Source organism: Mastacembelus armatus, chromosome 15 (genome assembly GCF_900324485.2).
Source record: "Mastacembelus armatus chromosome 15, fMasArm1.2, whole genome shotgun sequence".
NCBI classification, from domain to species: domain Eukaryota; kingdom Metazoa; phylum Chordata; class Actinopteri; order Synbranchiformes; family Mastacembelidae; genus Mastacembelus; species Mastacembelus armatus.
The window spans coordinates 11950328-11971104 of record NC_046647.1 but is presented as its reverse complement, the minus strand read 5'-3'; the positions used below and the strand labels follow the sequence as shown (position 1 = coordinate 11971104).

General features: G+C 40.0%; 2 protein-coding genes across 3 annotated transcripts; both read left to right on the top strand.

Annotated features, from left to right (window-relative positions):
- The first annotated feature begins 3242 nt into the window (after window positions 1–3242).
- Window positions 3243–7083, top strand: LOC113131347 (phosphoglycerate mutase 1-like). Its single transcript, XM_026308461.1, has 4 exons — window positions 3243–3516; window positions 4546–4820; window positions 5441–5621; window positions 6027–7083. Exons 1-4 carry the CDS (start codon window positions 3378–3380, stop codon window positions 6194–6196), a joined length of 765 nt encoding a protein of 254 aa, XP_026164246.1. The 5' UTR covers window positions 3243–3377; the 3' UTR covers window positions 6197–7083.
- A 521-nt stretch (window positions 7084–7604) lies between these two features.
- Window positions 7605–20016, top strand: slf2 (SMC5/6 complex localization factor 2). 2 transcript variants are annotated; one of them, XM_026309529.1, is made up of 22 exons: window positions 7605–7745; window positions 8394–8428; window positions 9797–10007; window positions 10260–10344; window positions 10432–10677; window positions 11179–11218; window positions 14356–15683; window positions 15794–15876; window positions 15973–16086; window positions 16174–16341; window positions 16522–16627; window positions 16715–16802; window positions 16888–17029; window positions 17143–17230; window positions 17350–17529; window positions 17752–17846; window positions 17951–18038; window positions 18209–18331; window positions 18514–18591; window positions 18729–18815; window positions 19210–19278; window positions 19418–20016. In XM_026309529.1, exons 1-22 carry the CDS (start codon window positions 7711–7713, stop codon window positions 19865–19867), a joined length of 3939 nt encoding a protein of 1312 aa, XP_026165314.1. In that variant the 5' UTR covers window positions 7605–7710; the 3' UTR covers window positions 19868–20016. The 2 variants fall into 2 exon arrangements, with proteins under 2 accessions (XP_026165314.1, XP_026165313.1); XM_026309528.1 differs by having other exon boundaries at window positions 9797–10344.
- Window positions 20017–20777: the final 761 nt, after the last annotated feature.

The window sequence follows — 20777 nt, the reverse complement described above, 5'->3', positions numbered from 1 at the left end:
CCAACAGCCATCAACACCCGTCCAAATGGGGCTTTTTTATCCTTCCCTGACAGTGCTGCATTATAGTGTTACCATGAACCGATGGCAATTATTAATTTCCTACCAGAAAAGCTAAAAGTGAGTTCTGAATTTCAAATGTATAACAATACAAATAATGTAAAAATGCTTCCATGCCCTAAAATAGTGGTGAAGAATCTGGCATCGACGGAGCTGGAAGGGAAAACATATTTTGTTCAGATCTATTTTACTAAGCCAGATGGTTGCCATCAAAGAGATTTAAATCAGGTCTTGTTACTGAAATAAAATGTACAAATCTTGTAATTATAACTTTGTTTATTTGAGAGTTTATTATCATTATTTTGTTAAGAAATGATCAAATTCTGTCTTGAACAATCGACATGTGTAAATATTCACAAAATAAAACAAGATAAACTGCCTAATCTTTTCAAAGTTGATCTGCTGCTTAAATTACCACATGCAAGACTATTGTCAGAGCTTTGGTGCTGCTCCTCCTGTCGTTTCTCGCTGTTCCTAAAGTGATTCCAGTCTAAATGACACAAGGCAAACTTCTCAGTTCCTATGCAAAAAAATGTTTCCTGAGGTTCAACCTTGAATAACATGAGGTTGTGCTACATAAAATGGGTAATTTATAGGCTTTTCCTCTTTGTGTTACTATCCCTTTACCAAAGTTCACTAAAGTAAGTGTCTGGAGAACCACACAGAAATTTTGCTAAATTTAACTAACTGCTCAAGGCTCACATCACCTTCAGTTGATTCTGGATTTAACTTTAAGTTTGTCACTTTAGGAAGTAAAGTGTTTAAACACTCGTGATTTTGTCTATGCCCAGCATTATTAAGCTCTTAGGGCACTTCCACTGGGAATTGCCCACCCACAGTATGGGGGAAAAAATTCTGAGTGGAAGTGCTCTAGCCTATCTGAGGGCGCCCGACTGTTTCTTTCTTGCTGTTTTTCTTCGTCTCCTGTCTTGTTTGGGAAACTACATGCACGCAATAAAAAATGAAAACACAGGCACATGTACAGACCAGTGCCCTGTTAACCACATTTTCATCAGATACTGCTGAGGTGCACATTCCACTGCAGAGGAGAGGGAAAGAGGGGTTGGGAAAACAGATGGAGACTGACAGAACAAGTGAATGAGGAGGAAAAAAGGAAAAAGTGAGAAAGGGAAATTTGCAAAAACACCTTGCATAAAGAGCCAAGTAATCTGAGCCTGACATTTCCTGTCTGTGTAAAAGCATAAATCAGCATTGTTCACAGTAGTCTGCTTCTATCGCTCGACTGTTTACTATTGCCTAATATAGTAACTTGGATTCCAGATTCCAGATCTGTTACAGCAGCCCAGGCAATACTAATACTTCTGAATGGGCAGAGTGTTCATATGTTGCACAAGGGCAATGACAGCCAGTGGTGGGAAATGATGGTTATTTATACATCCTTGAAAATACCACTTAAACTTAATGTTAAATACCACAGCTTCCTTCAGTGAGCCAGTCCTTAGTCAGCATGCTGAGAGTGTGTTACAGAGACAATTAGAGAGAAAGGGAGGGACAATGTTGTTTGTCACTGGATGGATGAATGTTTTTCCTGTGTGACATTTAGGGGTTCTTGGCATGTACTTGCAGCTAAGGTTAGGAACACCCTCTCATTCATCTTCTGGAATTTTTAGAGACATAATTAGAAGTAATGTGTAATTTCCCCATGACTAAAATTCAAGCTGGTACACTCTTGGAAACTAAAGCACTTTACAAACACTGCATCTTTAGTGCAGTGTAAGCAGACACAGACTGGGAAGTAAAACAAACATTCTTTCCAAGCGTGGATCATGGCGTTCCCGATAATAGCTTACATGGCTGTGAACTGTTTCCCAGTAGCACTTTCCCAGCAGCACTTTACAACAATTTGGACATACTAATTCTCCCTGTTTAACCAAACTATTGCTGCATGAGAGAACAGCAAATTTTCAAAACCATATCTCCTTAATTTCTCAAAAAATGAGCAACAGTTTGGTTACATAATAAACTGGTTATATAATAAAATACCAATAGCGTATGCCCTGAAGAAAAATTTGCAGGAAAATAGCAAGATATGTAAAAGTATGAGGTCATAGAAAACAGTTTCAGATAAACTTCATGGGTTCCAGAGATTTATTTTAACCACTAAGAGGCGCAATAGAGCTTAAAAAAGCATTTGCAGGAAGCCTAAAGTTTCTATTATTATTTAAATAAGTGTTAGAAGTGTTCAGTTATAATAATATATCATATAACAAATATCATAAATTTCATAATTCATGACAGAATTCTGATTAAACACACTGAAATCCCCTGACTGAATGGTTTCCTTTTAAATGCAGACATTATATTATATCGACCAAAACAACCAGCATGAATATGTAACTGGAAGCCGTGTCAAACGTCTCATTCATATGGTAGTAGGTGGAAAAGCTGCAGTGCTATGGCAAGTAATAAGACATGCACTGAGCAATATCATAAAGTCTGGTACTGCATACAACAGAGTTAAGATATTCAGTCTGTGACAAACACTCAAGTGATTAGAATGTGTGGGTTCACATTAGGGCTGGGTGAGACATTTCGTAATCAGTTTAACTTAGCAGGCACTGATGCAACTGGTTTGCTGTGTGTTTCCTCATTTTCCTCAGTCAAGTCAATGTTATTTATGTTATCAGAAATTACCTGTCTTCCCCAGGGTACTATATAGTCTATACAAGATACAACATCCACTGACCTCAGACCATTACATCTGAAAAACTTGTCATGGAGTTGGATATGTTAACATTCAGTGGCATCAGGTAAAAAAAAAAAAAGAAAAAAAAAAAAAAAAAACATAGCCTGAAGCATGTCACATCCACATCCACTTAAAGCATGTGGATGTTTGTGTGAGAAATCCAGGATAAATAAACATTCCTCTTTCTACATTAAGTTCACAAACATCCAAATTACATCCCAAATCTGACTACATTAATTTTTTTTCACATAGATAGATAGATAGATAGATAGATAGATAGATAGATAGATAGATAGATAGATAGATAGATAGATATAGGACAATGTGCAGTATGAAGGTCAGAACACAGCTGCAGTCATTGTAGCTCACGCCCACCGTTGTGATTGGTTGAGAAATGAAAGATTGTGCAGTTTAGAGAAATCTCATTGGATTTAAGAAAAGAGGAAGTACGGGAGTAGCCAATCCACGCGATAAAAGTCCTCTGGTTTGACAGTGAGTGGAGCTATTTGCGTCTCTGGAGAGGGGATCCCTTAAATTCACATCCCAGGCTTCCACCTTTAAAAATTATTCAGTTAAGTATTTTTTTTTTTTCGTTTAAGCTGCCGATTTAGACATGGCCGCCTACAAATTAGTACTGATCCGCCACGGAGAGAGCAACTGGAACCAGGAGAATCGGTTCTGCGGTTGGTTCGATGCGGATTTGAGCGAAACCGGGGAAGAGGAGGCGAAGAGAGGTGGACAGGCCCTGAAAGGTGAGGATCACCCCATTCATTTTCTCCTCTCATCCACAGTAATGTGTCTGACAATGATGCATATTTGCTTCTGTATCAGACAACAAGCCGATCCCTAAGCGTGCCAGGAAAATGTGCAAACGTGCAGAAGTGATGTTGTTATGTGGCTGCACATAAAAGGCCTGCACAGGAGGCTTCTCTTGGAAAGACTAAAAGCATAAAATAAGCCTCTGGAAAGAAAAGTGCAATTTGTATTTTTTAGGGTCTAGTTACATTTAAATAGATAGGTAAATGGGTTCAAAGATAAGCTTACCAATAGGCTCAATAAGCCAGGCTGATTAATCAGTTAATTGACTAAAAGCTATTAGCATTTATTTCAATTAATCAAAAAGGTTCTGTGCTTCTCTGATCTAATGATTTTGATTTTTTTTTTCTTTCGTTTGTAATGCATTAAAGGAAAGTGAGTATTATGGAAGTTTTTTGCCCTTTTTATTTTATTAGCAATTAAATTAGCAAGTCAATGTGCAATTTGAAATGCATTCTGCATTTGACGATTCAGTATGCAACTAATTCAAAACTCATGTCAATTGACTAAAAACTTAAATGAAGGATAAATTTGTATTAATTAAATTGCCACCCTGCTTTTTTGGTGCCTCTGTTAGTTAGGTTGGCCTAGATTAGTGTTAGCTAGATAATCAGAGGCAGAGTAGGGGTGATTAGGACCAGCCAAGTTACATTTCTACTTAAATTCTAACTCCCAAACAGCGTTCTGACAATAAAAGAAGCCAAAAAAACTTCCATACAATATGGCTTTTTCAGCAGGATGGAGAAAACACCTTGGGTTCAAGGAATTTGCTGTTTCATAATCTTCTTCATGGTATAATTTTTGAAATGTATGAAATGCAACAAGTGCAGTTTTGTTGTTCCCAGAAGACAGTGTTGAGGAATTTGCTACCTAAGCCAGGCTGAAAGAAACAGCCAAATTATCCAAGTGCAATTATCTTTTAACATTTGGAGTCAAAATGGTTTAAACTCCTGTCTCTCTCACAGATGCTGACTTTGAGTTTGACATTTGCTACACCTCTGTGCTGAAACGGGCCATCAGGACATTGTGGCTGGTCCTGGACGGCATCGACCAGATGTGGGTGCCAGTGCATCGGACCTGGCGTCTCAATGAACGCCACTACGGAGGCTTGACGGGGCTAAACAAGGCAGAGACGGCCGCCAAGCACGGAGAGGCTCAGGTGAAAATCTGGAGACGCTCGTTTGACATTCCCCCTCCTCCAATGGGCCCAGACCACGACTACTACACTATCATCAGCAAGGTAAGATATGATATCTATAGTACATACATAGGACCAATGAGATGTTTGGCCTCTGAGGAAAGCAAGTGTTTTGTACATATTGGCCGACTTGATCAACTAAGTCGACACAGGCATAACAATTACCAGGCATGACTGTAACAGATCTCTGCAGTCTGGCACTAAACCAACTGCGTCAACATGAATGAGTGTTTACAGTGAAAACAGTGGATTTAGGGTCATGTGGTTTTCTTTTTTTTTTTTTTTTGTCTGCAGCACAGTCAGCTTGAATATAGAAGGGTTTGGACGTACAACAGTGTAGAGAAGTTGTATTTGCTAGTGGGAGCCCTAATGTTATTTCCTAATAGTATGTCCAGTGTGGGTTAATATATGACTGGAAAGAAGGATTTCTTTTCTGTATAAGTTCAAAGTTCAGTTGAGGTGGAAACAACCTGATCATGTCTGCACTGAGAGGGACAGTGTTATAGCCCTATATTAGTCAATGGTGGCTATCAATACTATGTTATTAAATATAATATGTTAACATATAAAATACCTTTTTAGGAAGAAGATTAAAGATGTCCTATCATTTTTCAATTGTCTTCATTCTGGTGTATTCACTTTCTAATTATCACCCCCTACAGGATCGTCGCTATGCGGACCTGACTGAGGAGCAGCTTCCTTCCTGTGAGAGCCTTAAGGATACCATAGCACGGGCGCTGCCTTTCTGGAACGAGGAGATTGCCCCTCAAATCAAACTGGGGAAGAGGGTGCTCATTGCTGCCCATGGAAACAGTCTGAGGGGGATTGTTAAGCATCTAGAGGGTGGGTGGCAGTTTAAATGCAAAACATTTAGCAGCTGTAAGAAAGCATAAACGTTCTCTATCCCAAATATATTTCTCATTAATTTCTGTAAAACAAGTTGATGTTTGATACTGACATTGACATTTAGAGTTTTAAATTCTGCAAACACAAATTTATACTTAGGTCAAATTCACTGTCAGTGTTTTGGTCATTCAGTTTAACTATTGGTCTGATTAGGAATTTTTATTTTAGAAAAGCAAATTCAGTCATTTGTCAAAATACAATTTACTCATACTCTGCAAAGATCCTATGTTGTCAATGATCATGGCAAGAATAGTGAATGCATGCAGTGCATAACTAAAATTAAAAACAACAATTCAAGTTAAAATAAACTTATGTAATATGTTTATGTGCTGCCATCTGCAGGAATGTCAGATGAAGCCATCATGGAACTGAACCTGCCAACAGGCATCCCCATTCTCTACGAGCTTGACAAGAATCTGAAACCTGTGAAGCCGATGCAGTTCTTGGGAGACGAGGAGACAGTACGCAAAGCCATGGAGGCTGTGGCTGCTCAGGGAAAGGCTAAGAAGTAAAGCAGGGAAGAAAAAAAAAAACCCTCTTGTATGATGCTATAGTTTGTCTCTAACAACTGGCCTCAGATTACTAATATTCATAATCTAATTTATTTTTGGATTGTAATACACAGTGGGTATACTATAGGTTGTGAAATGCAACCTCACTCTACACAGCGCTTGGATAGTGGATGGTGAACAACTAGGATGGATTTGGGCCATGTATATTTTTGAAATAGTCTTAATATTGCAACTTTTAAGAAGTCAGACTTTAACTTAAATGGATATGATAGAAAGGCAGTTTTGTTTGTCTTCCTTAAATTACAAGCACTTTAACACAATTAAAACAAGACCATTGAGAGAAATAATACTGTTAATGATATAGTTCTTTTTAGAAAGACTAGCTGTGATGGCCTAGGCTGGGGTGCTGAGTGTTAGTGTAAGTGGTAATTAACCCAATTATAGAAGGTAGTGAAATCCTAAATGTGTTTCCCTTGAAACAGTTGGACATAAAAAAATGTAGATTGCAGGATGTGTTTTGATGCACAACCAAGACTGACAACACAATACAGTAAAAGAATGGAGAATATTTGAAACAAACTTGGAGACATGGTACTGCATGTCTCTGAGGTACTATTTTTATAATGCTCTGATAGTGATAAGGAAGTTATGCCTGCAGTATGCGCATCTGATGATACAGACTTCATTACCTGACTATTATTCTTGTATGTCTCCATCTCTCTGTGAATGGTAATTGTGCAGTGTCTTGTTACCGTCTGTGTTGTCTGAGAATTCCCCCCCCCCATCACATTTGTCCAGTTTAAATTGTGTTAAAGACTATGCAGTGTATAAGTGATGCAGTACCATTGTAAATCATAATTAACTATGAATAAAATGTTTAAGTGTAACCAATGTTTTTACTTTTTGTCCAACTTTGACCTCTATTTCTTTGTATCATGGCACTTGTCTCCAATGCCCATTGCTACAGTGAATGCCTTTTATTTATCAGATAATATTCTTCTATGTAGTAATTGGCATGACTTCAAATGTAGCTTTTAGTTAAATTGTTTACTCGAAATTTAGCCAGAGTTTTTTAACCTGATCATTCCATTTTGGTTTAGAAAGTATTTATGATCAGGCCTGCTTAAGTAATACTGCAATTAGGAGATAATCGTGTCTTTAATTTAATTCACCCCTCTTGGACACAATTTGAAAACTGCCAAAAATAATCTTGTTTATTTTGCCAAGGGGTGTTAAAAAATAAAAGTGAAGAACTATCGCCATTCAAAATAAGATATATTTAGTAAACACCTCAACGTCAGAAGAAAGTCTGATGAAATGTTATAAAATAATATTTCACAAAACTGGCGTACTTCTCCGTTTCTTGAACTCCAAATTCCATAATGCATTTCGTGTTACAGTGCTCGATGCGGCTGCAGGCGGGAGGAGAGCATAGTTGTGAGGAGATGAGTGCAATGGACTTTTGAGTCTGTGGTCATTGTCTGTGCTTAAGGGCAGCCTGTGCAGGCCTCAAAATGAGAAAAGTTACAGAAAATCCAGCCAACAGTGGGTAAGAAAACATTCTGCTTTTGTTTCGCTGTTATAAGTCACTGTTAGCACGTTAGCCGGCGAACTAAACACTGCACTTCCTGAAACGGCGACTTGCTAACATTCAGGTTTAAGCTAACTATATTTATTTGGGCTGTGTGTGCCCTGTCACCCATTGTTAGCAAGCCCGTTCGTGTTTGTTGTGAGTGTGAGCCTAACACGAGGTAACGTTAAAGGAGTTAAGATGAACTAACTGCACTGGCTTGTTGTGAAAACAGTGTAAACACGTTTCCGTGCTAGCTTTAGCCAACGTTAGCTATTCTCATTTGCCAGTCGGCAATCTCGAGTTAACGTTAGTTAGCGTTGTGTTAGTTACTTTGTTAACGCTGTCGTTACGTTTGTTGTTGAGCTGGTAACTTGCTGGAACAATAACAAGGGAGTTAAAGCTTCAAAACATTGACGGTCTAATGTGATGCGATTGGTAGCAACCTGCAAAGTAATTCCTTTTTGTTAGCTGTGACAGGTCGGCTCACGCTCGGTTTCGGGACTTCTGGTATTGATGTTTTCATATAAAACTGTAGCTACCGTTAAGTTGCGTTGTTGTCTTGGTTACGAGACTAACTTTGATTATCTAAACTTGATCAGTCTCCCCCCTCCGGCTTTCTTGCAGGACACTTGCAGAGTACTTCTCCCCGAGGAGCAAAGGTGGGTCCTTTGGGAAATGTTGTATTTAGGGAAATTTCCATCATCATGCAGAGTGTACTTTAATTTGATGTCTATCTTGTAAGGCAGGGAGAGACACTGTCTGGTAGGCATTCAGTTTTAAAACAAGGCAAGCTTTTTTTTTTAGTTACACATCCAATACCTTCCAGTTATCCATTATCTATACCCGCTTATTCCTAATCAGGGTGACATTGATCTGCTGGAGCGTATCCCAGCTCTCTTTGGGTGAAAGGCAGGGGTACAGCCTGGACAGGTCACCAGTCCATCACAGGGCCACACAAAGACAAACAACCTCACACACTCACATTCACTCCTATGGGCAATTTAGTCACCAAATCAACCTGACATACATGTTTTTGGACTGTGGGAGAAAACCCACATAAGCACAGGGAGAACAGAAAGGCCTTGTTGTGAGGCAACCGCGCTAACCACTAATCCACCGTGCTGCTCTCCAATACTATAACTCTGCTATAAAGTCTTCCTTAGTGGATGTTCTAGCTAATGTTCACTTTTTGCTTTATAGAAGCCTCTTTATTCTCTGTGTTGTAGTTTTGAATTCAATTGTGTTATAACAAGTAGTGTTTCTTATACTTTGTCCATCCATTTAACTACATCAGTTAAAATGATTTCACACTTCCTTGTTAAGATATTTCAAATAAATGACTTTATACGACCTTTCTCTGAGACCACTGGACGTAGTTTACTCTGTGGTGCCGAAACACACACGTCACTGTATATGTACACTGAGTTGATTATATAAACTGATAGGTTTAATGTTTGGATCATCATTCAAATGCTGTAAGTTGTCTTCATGTAAGTACATCTTATAGGAACCATATTCATGATATGAAACAACTAACCTACTAGCTGAGGCTAGAAAATGAATAGTATGAATTTCATTATTTTTGTGCTTATTTGCTGATTTTCTCATATCCATCCATCCATCCATTGGCATTATCCATACTGCTTATTCCCATCAAGGCTTCCAGGGGGCTGGAGCCAATTCCAGCTAACATTTGGACATAACATACCTTTTACTTTTCCTTGTTTAGTTTGAGGCTTCTAAAGCTTAAGGCTGTTATTTAGGTGGCATCCATATTTTCACAGATGTGTTGAAGAATACTAGGCACTGAGCTGGCTCTACTCTCTTATCTTGTTATACAAAATTAAATTCAAAACAGACATGCTACTTACCTGACAACTGAGCCAGGCATTATGCACCTTGGCTAGTTGACAAATGACAGGTTCATCCCTGTTTACCTGTTCACGTAAGAACATTCAGTGGAACCAAATGTTTCAGGACACTTTAGACCAAAATTATGTTTTAATATTTTCTTTTATGTGTTTTAGTGAAAGACCTTGCACTCCAGCACCAATCCCATCCGCATTTCACATCTTTTCATCAGGATACTCCAGTGAAGCCATCTCACATCCCTAACCAGCTTTCTTATCGACCACCCAGGAGATTCTTACCTCTTCAGAGTCCTGAGCTGTGTCACAGGGACAAATTGGGTCCACCTCGGCACCCTCCACCTGCCCAGGGACCAACCCATCCAATAGGGTTTGTTCCATTAAGCCCAACTAGTGTTGGAACCCCATTATATAGGTCCCATCCTACTGAACTGGGTCCTTCACAGCCCTCTGCTCAACCCCCTGAACCTTACTGCTCCTCACAGTTTCTTCCTATCATCAACCCAACTAACAATGATACCTCGACTAATATCTCACAGCATTCATCTCCCATTCCCTATCACCATACATCCCCTCAATTCATGAAGGATTTAAGCAACCACTCTCTGTCCTTCCATATCAGGAGGGATGAAGTAACTGAATCCAAGGCCACATTGTCATACTCGAGAAGTAGAACCATTACAGCAAAAAGTCACAAACCAAACAAGGTATTGTTTTACTGAAGCTATGTTTTGTTGGGTGTCTTGTTTATCAAACTGCTAAGTTGTGGTGGCTCTTAACATTGATTCTGTTAGGTTCAACCCAGTGAAAAGACATCCATCCCTACTGTTGAGCTGCGCAGGCCGCCTGTGACACCATCACTCAACATGAAAGCAGATAAAGACGGTTACCCACAGAATCTCTCAGAATCTGAGCGCTGGTGTCCTGGTAACAGCCAGTGGCCTCATATGGGCTTCCTGCCTTCTCCGAGTTGCCAGTCTTCTGACAGAAGTGGTGATTCCAGTTTAATTATGAGGCACAACCCTGTAGTAACTTGGCAGGTAAAGTTTGTTATATGTTTAATAACACATCAAACTAACTTGGGATTTTGGTTATAGAGTTTGGGCTGTTTGTCTCTTCATTCCTGGAGGCATTGTGTGAGTAATGTTCACTTAGGGAGAGCCTGGCATGTTCTTCACACCCCTGATAGTATTGTTTTTAAAACAAAGTCGCAGGTGATTTAGTCTTAGGCTGCAGAAGTGTTTGCTTGGAGCAGTAAACAGTGTTTATTTTAGTCGAAGAAATATGATACATTAAGGGGATTTGTCGAAAGGTAAAAAGGATTTGTCAGGTGTTAAGTCATTTTACTGGTTTGTGTTTGTAAACATGCAGATGGAAAATTGTGCAGCTAGTTGTTTGTAAATGACCCAGGTGTTTCTTAGTCTTTGATAATTTGTAATGAAGAGTAACACTGTTATGGCTGTTGAGAAATCACTGAAGGAACCCTGCTTCTTTAAGAGTCACTGTCCCCCTCCCACCCCCGCACCCCTCCTTTTTTTTAGGAATCTAAACAAACACCTTCAAATAAAAAGTTCATTCCAGGTAAGTTACTTATCTACTTAATTTTACACAGATTTGTTAACATCTATAATGTTTTTGCCGCTTTAGTTTTTTTTCATCTTGTAGCTTCAATTACTGAACTGATGCTTATGAAAAAACATTTTAATGACCAATCATTTATCAAAGTCGTTGCCAATTAATTTTCTGTTGATGTAATAATCATCTTATTGTTGCTCAACTGTACACTGCAACACTGCTCTTGGTGACAGATTGCAGTGTATGGTAATTATCTGATTGTTGTTTTATTATAAATTTTGCATGGTAGCAAAATAAATTTATCTCAAGACTGATGCTGGTAGACATGGGTAAATACTGAGTCTTGATGGAAGAAAGAGAATGGTATAATAGTATTTATAATAATAATAATAATAAATTTTATTTCATGGCGCCTTTCAAACTCTCAAGGTCACCTTACAGAGAGAAAAAGGAAGCATACAGCATGAAATACATAGAGTGCATTAAAACAACAATAACAACAATGCATAAACAGAGGGCCAGAATGTAAAGGCAAAAGTGCAGAGCATCCAGGAAGTGGGCGATGTACAGCAAAAGCAAATTGAAACACAAAAACCCAGATGACAGAACAACAAATATGAAACAATATGAGACAATATGAAATAGGCAGAGGGTGGTAGAACATCACGGGCTGCTTTGGGAAGTTAAGAGAGTTAGGTGGAAAACGCTATACGGAACAGATACGTTTTGAGTGATGATTTAAAAGTTGATAAGTCCGGAGACGACCGGATGCGATGAGGGAGAATGTTCCAAAGGCGGGGCGCAGTGTGGCTGAAGGATCTAGCGCCCATGGTGGCCAGGCGCACTGTAGGGGTGCAGAGGAGAGTGGAACTGGAGGAGCGGAGAGTACGAGGCGGAGAATAGATATGAAGTAGATCAGTGATGTATGGTGGGGCAATAGAGTGGAGGGCTTTGTAGGTGAGGAGGAGGATTTTATAGTTTATACGGAAGGACACAGGGAGCCAGTGAAGTTGTTTAAGGACAGGGGTAATATGATGTGAGAATGGAGTTCTGGTGATGATTCGGGCAGCAGAGTTCTGGACAAGTTGTAGTTTATGAAGTGATTTGAGAGGTAGACCAGTGAGGAGTGAGTTACAGTAGTCCAAACGAGAGGTGACAAAGGCATTAACGAGTATGGCCGTGCTATCGATGGTGAGTGAAGAACGGATGCGGTTTATGTTACGGAGATGGGAGTAGGCCGACCGGGTAGTGGTATTGATATGCTGAGTGAAGGAGAGAGTACTGTCTAGGATGACACCCAGGCTTTTAACTTGGGGGGAGGGGAGGACAGTATTGTTGTCAATTAGAATGGAGAAGGTGCTGGTTTTAGAAAGGGTGGATTTGGTGGCCACGAGGAGAATTTCAGTTTTGTCGGGGTTGAGTTTCAAAAAGTTATGGGTGAACCAGGATTTGATATTATGTAAGCAGGTAAGGGGGGAGGGAGGGGGGAGGGCAGAAGATGGAGCAGCAGAGAGGTAGAGCTGGGTGTCGTCTGCATAACAGTGGAAATTGATGTTATGTTGCCTAAAGATATGTCCGAGAGGAAGGAGATAAATAATGAAGAGGAGGGGCCCCAGGACAGAGCCCTGGGGCACGCCACAACTGACAGTAGAGGGCTGAGAGTGGAAGTTCTGGAGATGGACGGACTGGGTGCGGTCAGAGAGGTAGGAGGTGAACCATGAGAGGACCGAGCCGGCTATGCCGATGGAAGCAAGGCGATGGAGGAGAATATTGTGTGAGATGGTGTCAAAAGCTGCAGTTAGGTCAAGGAGGATGAGGATGGAGACAAGGCCAGAGTCTGCGGCTACTAGGAGGTCGTTGGTGATTTTGACCAGGGCAGTTTCAGTGCTGTGAAGTTGGCGGAAACCAGATTGAAAGTGTTCGTATAGGCTATTGGCGGCAAGGTGGGTATGGACCTGGTGGTGGACAACTTTTTCAAGAATTTTAGAGAGGAACGGGAGATTGGAGATAGGGCGGAAGTTGTTAAGGTTCGCAGGATCGAGACCAGGTTTTTTTAGGATTGGTGTGATGATGGCTGTCTTGAGTGATGGGGGTACGATACCAGAACTGAGGGAAGTGTGAATAATGTGGGTAACATGAGGAAGGAGAGAGGGGAGACAGAGCTTGACGAGGTTGGTTGGTAGGGGGTCAAGTTTGCAGGTTGAGGGTTTGGATTTGAGGATCAGGGAAGAGATAACCGTGGTGGGTGGAATGATAAAACTCGAAAGCAGGGAGGATACTGATAGACAGGGTAAGGTACAGTGGAGGCAGTTCGCAGTGTCACAGATGGGGGGAAATTGCTGGTGTATATTTTCGATTTTTGATGAGAAGAAATCCAGGAAGTTATTGCACAAGGTGGTGGAGAGTGAGGGGAAGAGAGGAGTATCGGGAGGGCCCAATAAATTTTTGACAGTGGAGAAGAGGGAACGCGTGGAGCCAGAGGCGGATACAATAAGAGAGGCATAGAAGTCAGATTTTGTTTGAGTAATGGTTTGCTTGTACTTCAGTATGTGGTTTAGGTATAAGTCCTTGTGGGTGGATGAACCTGTTTTTTTGAAGAGACGTTCAAGGCGACGGGCTTGGGTTTTGAGGAGGCGGAGTTCGGGGGTGTACCATGGAGCAGAGTGCGTAAAGGATACAGATCTAGTTTTGAGTGGGGCGAAGGTGTCGAGTAGATTTCGTAGCTCACGGTTGAAATTGGATAACATGTTGGAGAGGGACGGTGAATAATTAGTACATGAAAGTTTGTTGAGAGCAGCAGTGAAGGAGGGGAGGTCGATGTTCTTTAAGTTACGGAAGGTGATGGTGCGGGAGAGGTGGGATTTGAAGATAGGTAGTTTGGAGTTAAAGCAGACTAGTTTGTGGTCGGAGAAGGAGGTGTCGAGGGTAGAACATGACTGAGCTGTGACGCCAGAGCAGCAGACTAAGTCGAGGGTGTGGCCTAGAGAATGTGTTGGGGAGGTGATGTATTGTTGGAACCCAAAGCTGTCCAGACAGGAAATGAAGTCTTTTGTTGTGGTGTTGTTGGGATTGTCGAAGTGGATGTTAAAATCACCAAGAAGAATTATGTTGGCTTATTTATGACTTTTTTTTTTCCTCACCAGGCGTGGACTTGAATTACACATCTCCAAAGAGACACAGGGATTTTGAGGCCTATGACAACAGTGCCAAGAGACTGTGTGTTCAAGGTGCAAACTCTGACAAGGCACAGAAGTCAAAACCTACTGTTGGTGATTCGCTCAGGCCTTCACTAATGCCAACATTGAGGCATTCTTCAGACTTGGAACTATCACCCAAACCAACAATGGGGGCAAAGCAGTCCATTAAACATCCTGGTCAGAGTCATATTGAGAAGTTAAGATCCCCTTTAAAACCTGATGAGCATGTTTTGAAAAAAAGTAGTGAGGAAAACAGCAAAAAGGATAAATCAAACACTTTATCTCCAGAGGCTCCCCATAAAGGCACTAATAGCGTAAGTCATGTTCAGTTAGGCAGCAACCACAGTAGTTATACTCACCATAGTAACTTAGCCTTACCAGTTAAGACCCACAAAAAACGTAATCAGGTGGAGGAGAACAGAAAGTTGAGCATTAGTACTCCCAAAGCTGCCCCAAAGCCAAAATCTGGTCCTTCAGGCTGCCGCACATTAGAACGAAGTAAAACTGGCCGCACACGAAGACCTGTAGTAATACCTGATGATGAAGAGCTCTTCACCCCTGATCCCATGACCTATGTGGTCGGCTCATCACATAAGACTGCAAAGTCCAAGATAGATGGAGGAACAATCAAATTGTCCACCTCAGAGAAAAGCAGTTTATCCAGCACTGTCACCAGCCTCGGTACCCCAGTTACTCCATCCTTGTCTCACAAAACTCAGAACTCCACAGTACCTGGTTCTGCTAATGCAGGAGACACACAAGTCTCTTCCTCAGCAAATAAGCCAAAAATCTTCCCAACTGTAAGTTTACTGCAGGTAAAATCTGAAAGTATCAAAAATCCTCATTCTAAAGATGAAGAACTCAAAAACAGCCGGACCGCTTCTTCAGGCAGGCAGCTTATGGAAGAGAGTGTAAAATCTGATGAGAAACACACATCTCTCCTACCCAACAATGTGATTTCATGCACTTCAGAGACTGACACTGCAACGACAAAACAAAGTTCTGCATCCCCCTCACAATCTCCAGCAGTGGACAGACAACCAATAGAAGGGAGCAGAAACCAAGTGAATGAAGAGGATCCTATAGATGTGGAGCTTGGCCTAAGCTTTGCGTTAGATTTTGATCTAAGCCAGAGCTCGCATAGTAGTGAGGAGGAGCAGCTACTTTCCTTTCAGGAGATGATGGGGTGCATTCCCAAATCTCCAGATAAACTGGAGAAAGGGGCCTTCTCAGAGCCAAGCACACCTGGATATCACAGCTCCCAGTTAAAATCTGTAAGCTCCACATGGCTTGTCTTTATTCTACATAAAGCTGTGAATCTCTGTTAAGCATTTTGTCGAGCATTATAACACCTCTGTATTCTAAATGTCACTTGTTCCCACAGCAGCCATTGCCATCCACCACCAGTGCAATCATTTACAAGAACAACCTTGATCAGATGCTGAAGGAAATAAACACCAGTAAAAAGTATTATTCAGAGAATTTCATTCCACTACCTTTTAATTTAAGCTTGTGTAGCGTCACATAAGAAGAGTTAATTATCTCAACATTTTTATCCATCAGAGCTAAAGAGATTGAGACACAGCTTCTGACTGCATGTAAAGAAGATCTGTTGAGAATAGCTGAATTTGAGGAAGCCGAGGAGAACCAGGAGGAGGGCATATCCACTGAACAGCAGTAAGGCATGCAAGCATTATAGTGAGTTACTAGGACTCAGTAATTAACTGTAATCTGCATGTTTATATTTTGTATTTTGTTTTCCAGGGAATTCCTGCAGCGTTACTCGCTGATGTCCAGTGCAATCAGAGAAGTGCCTCCAGGAGAACTGGTGTTCAACCTGGAGAAGTTTGGTCAGCTCTTCAACCAGGACACATTGGAGCTCAGAAAATGCATGGCCACTCCACAGGGGACAGCACAGAAAACTCTTCTTTGGTGGGTTATGTTTGTGTGTAGATGCACATGAGGTTTTAGAGCAGTTACCAATATGCACTATGGAATGTACTAAAGAATCATGTATATTGGCTTTCATCCAAGTTGTAGACTGCTTATTGGGCTAAATAATTAATTCCTCTAATCTTTACTGACTCTCCACTTTGCCTTAATATCTGCCAGGTCCAGCCCTGTCCAGCTGAGACGGCATGTGCATACTGGTTTGTTCCAGGAAGCTTACAATGACCGCTCACCATGTCCTGCTCAGGTTACTCGTTTCCTATTTAAGGTAGGCCTCACACACCAACAGCATGTTGGTGGTAATTGTTGTTCAAATATATGAGCTATGGCAGTAATTTTTTACTTATCTTGTCAGATGATGTCAGTTCAGAGTGATAGATTGTTATCTGAAAAGATGCTACAGGCCCTCTGTGACATCGCCCGCACTGCTGCTTATCAGATAGGTTGCTGTCTTTTTATTTTTTTCACAAGTGTTTCCTCACTACAAGTAGTTTATATATGTTAATGGATGTTTTTCTGTGTGATCAGTGAAAAGTGGAAGCCAGCAATTTAAAGTGTGGGTGCCCAGTTTGGCTGATGTGACACTGGTCCTGATGAATATGGGAGTTGCATTTGTTACCCTTTTTCCTTTTGACAATCTGCAGCCATTATTCACAGAGGAAGATTTGCTGTAAGTAGCATTACTGTGTGAAGAATCACTCATTACTTTTGTGGTTTTGTATGTAAAAACCTATTTGCAATGATTTTATGTCATGCAGCTGAACCTCTTTGTTTTTTGTGCAGGGAAGATGAGTATGTCAAAGTTGAGAATCCCTCCAGTAACAAGGAATGGAGCGCTTTTCCCGAACATAACTGCACCAACATCTTGAATGTGAGACATAATAGAAAGCGATATGGGATAGGAATAATTTCCTCTTGTGTCTGAGACTTTGGCCAAGGAAACAAATCCATTTCACTTAACCATTGCTTTGTTTCTTTTATGTTCCGCAGTACCTGTCTTTCTCTATGGACCTATGTCCAAGGGTGTACAGCGACGAAGAGCTGCTGTTGTTGCTAACTATAGTGGGAAGGATTTGCTTGGACACACAGTTCATCTGTGTCATCCACAGTCTAAAATTGCATCATCTACAGTCTAAAATTGTTAATAACATTAGGGACTGGGACACCATGGTCAGTACATGCATGAATCTGATTCTTTATTTGCAGAAATTTCAGAGAGATTTGATAATTACTCATTCTCATTGTATTACATTGGTGTACCACTGTTTTCTTGCTGTTTCATTTGACTTTTGATTCATATCAGTAATGGTTAAACACTGCAGTATACCCCTGCTGCTTCAAGTACATTTTTTACCTAGTTAACTAGTTATTATTTATTTAAAATATCTTTAGCTCTCCAAAATCTGTCTGGCCCTTACTAATCTGACAGATGACCACCACAATATGTGCCTGATAGTTCAACTGTTGCCTGACAACCCACGTGGAAAGTAAGTTTTATCTTTCTTTTTTCCCCCACTCTGCTTGTCATCATTTTTTACATACTTTTACTGTACCTAAATAAAATAATAAAAATTAAATAATCTTTTTATAGGCAACTGCGCCGACATTTGAGTCTGTCTATGATCTCTAAGCTGTTAGATGGAAATTGCACTTACAGACCTAAAGAAAAAGAGTTTCAGGTAATGTGTTGCAGTGTAACTTAAACCTAGAATTTTTCCTTGAAATACCAGCACTTAAATAATATGTCCAGTGATCTTGTACAGTTTTTAAATAATTAAATGGCCTTTGCAAAGTAATGACATGAATGGTAATCTCTACTTTTCCCCATCTTTCTCTGCGTAATGCTTAGCTCTCTAATTTGAGGCCGTATCTACCCCGTATGCAACCCTCCACCCTTTTGCGTGGCTTGCAGGCCTCCTCCAGCAGGAGTCAGAAAGATAAAGAGGATGACATGTTGACCCTAGACCAACAGGTACTGATATGGTTATATGGTTAATGCCTTGTGCTTCAAAATGTTTACATTTTTGCTGTCTAGTCTTGATTTCTGTGTGTAAATAACAGAACCCTGTATTCACATGACTTTAACTGTGGTTTACTGTGATTTGAGTTAACATGTTTTTCTTTAAATTTATTTCCATTTACCATGTGTTTTAGGCATACTACCTGTGCTACAGCCTTCTGACCTTGGCAAATGAGGCTTCAAATTTTCACTTTTTTTCAGCTCAGCAGAAGGTATGGCTTGTTCTTTTCAATACTTTTTGTGTTTTGAGTTGTGACTGGATGAAATTTTTAAAAAAGTGTTTTAAATATTTGCCTGTGTCATATACGTTATTGTTGATGTACCTTTTTTTTTTTTTACTGACTCTCAGGAGCAGCTGCTCTTTATGTGCACTGAACTGGAAACGCATGTTAAGTGTGACATCAGAGAGAGTGAGAAATGTCTTTACCGGAGTAAGGTGAGTATAATTTCCAGGTATCTGGGAATATTTCGATACAGATTTCGGTCTTAAAACATTTTGGCAGTTTTCAATATCAGGTATTAGGACACTTTTGTTTGTGGTCTGTTAAACTAAATGTTTTTGTGCATCTGTGCATTTAAATTCTGATCTTTTAAATGTCAACTCGATCAATCAAGCATATCAGTAAAATACTAAAGACTAAAAAGTTTGGCTCTCAAGCAAATTAAAAAACTTGAGGTAGCTAGCTAAAGGCTTTAATCTGAGAAAAAAAATCTTATTAAATGTATTTAACAACAGAAACAATGTTTTTGTGTAATGATTTGAGTTGGGGCTACAAATAAAATGTTTTTGCTTAATTTTTTTTACTACTCCCTTTTACCTCACATTTCAGGTGAAGGACCTGGTGGCCAGGATCTACACCAAGTGGCAGATGCTCCTTCAGAGGACCAGACCTCTCCATGTACACTAGTCACATATACTTATATAAATACTCACTTGACATATTAGCAGTATACTCCTTAAATACATTTAGTTTGATGTTGCCAGTTAATAAAACAATTGTATTATTCTCATTTATATCACTGTTTTTCCTTCCTTAGGGTAAGCTGTATGATTATTGGCAGCCTCTGTCTGTGGACACTCTGTTCGGTGGCCAAGAAGAGCAGAAGGGTGATGACAGTGATGATGGAGAGAGCAACGTAGTAGAGGAGGATGGACAAGAGGAAGAAACGAATGGAGCTGAAGAAGATGAAGTTGAAATGACTGCTGAAGAGGAGCAGAAAGAAGAGGAGAGGCTGGAGGCAGAAGAGGACATGAAACAGGATGAAAACTTGGGAGAACCTGGAGGAGACATTTCAATGCATGATACAAGTGAAAAAGAAGAGGTAATAGATACAGGGCGGGTGGAATTGAACCAAGAGATGCCAGAGATGGAGCCTCAAGTGCATAAGGAGTCTGATAATTCACAGTGCATTGAGGTGGACACTGAGAATATACCGGATATAAGGCAAACTTCTGACCAAGTGGCTACATGTGATTTAGTGTCATAAATTTTGTTATTCTTTGTAGGGCTTTAAATGCTCTTTCATTAATATTAAACCCAATTTGCACTAATTATCTGTTCTGATCTACCCCTACCTGCTGTGTAGGAGTAATAAGTGTTAATTGTATATTTATGAATAAAACCATTTTAATACAGGTCAGTGTGTTGAGGGAGGGGCCTTTTGAGGACTTTTTATGCAACAGGGGAATCGAACTATCCTTTTTGTATCTCTGCTTTAGATAAATATCTTGATATTATGACCTTATGTAAAATACTTGCTATTATGGATGTGAACATGTGGATACTAAATATGTCACACAAGGCAGTTGAGTGCCTACCTGTGTTTTTTTGGAGGAAAACATTTACATATCCTTCAGCTGTGTTCTCATAATTTTACTGGCAACTTTTTCTTTAACCAGCCTGGTTAACTGAAATGCTGAATGACTGTACGTATAGTTTTATGCTTTAAAGCCTCAAAAGAATTTTTTCCCTCAAATGTTGACTTAGTTGGGTTGATATAGAGTTGTCATAAACAATTGCTGCATTTTCTTAGAGTAAAAATTAATGTAGAAGTATTTTGATTGTGCAGTAAGTTTAAAGGTCACTGAGCTGTTATTTTGTTACCTACAGTAATTAGAAAATTGCAGTATGGGTTTTTGAAAGCCAAAAGAAATCATATGCATAGCTAATAGTGATGGTTCACATGTGGGTCAGCATGCATAACATCCATTTCATAGCATCCTGAAACTGAAGCAGCTGAATGGAATTAATCCATAATGCTATAGTTTTGTTTTTCTTGCTGTGACTTGTCAAAATATTTTTAAGCAGGGCTTTTTATATAAACATTGTACATATGTCCCACATGCTTGATTTATTATATTTTTACTGCTGTATTGTGTGTGCATTTTGTTAGGTAT

Excerpts from the sequence above, each read along its gene's own strand:
- slf2 (XM_026309528.1), top strand. The coding sequence starts at position 7,711 with ATGAGAAAAGTTACAGAAAATCCAGCCAACAGTGG. Across the intron at positions 10,345-10,431 it reads AAAGTCACAAACCAAACAAG|GTTCAACCCAGTGAAAAGAC; the intron begins GTATTGTTTTAC and ends TGATTCTGTTAG. Across the intron at positions 16,342-16,521 it reads GCACAGAAAACTCTTCTTTG|GTCCAGCCCTGTCCAGCTGA; the intron begins GTGGGTTATGTT and ends AATATCTGCCAG.
- LOC113131347 (XM_026308461.1), top strand. The coding sequence starts at position 3,378 with ATGGCCGCCTACAAATTAGTACTGATCCGCCACGGAGAGAGCAACTGG. Across the intron at positions 3,517-4,545 it reads AGGTGGACAGGCCCTGAAAG|ATGCTGACTTTGAGTTTGAC; the intron begins GTGAGGATCACC and ends TCTCTCTCACAG. Across the intron at positions 4,821-5,440 it reads ACTACACTATCATCAGCAAG|GATCGTCGCTATGCGGACCT; the intron begins GTAAGATATGAT and ends CACCCCCTACAG.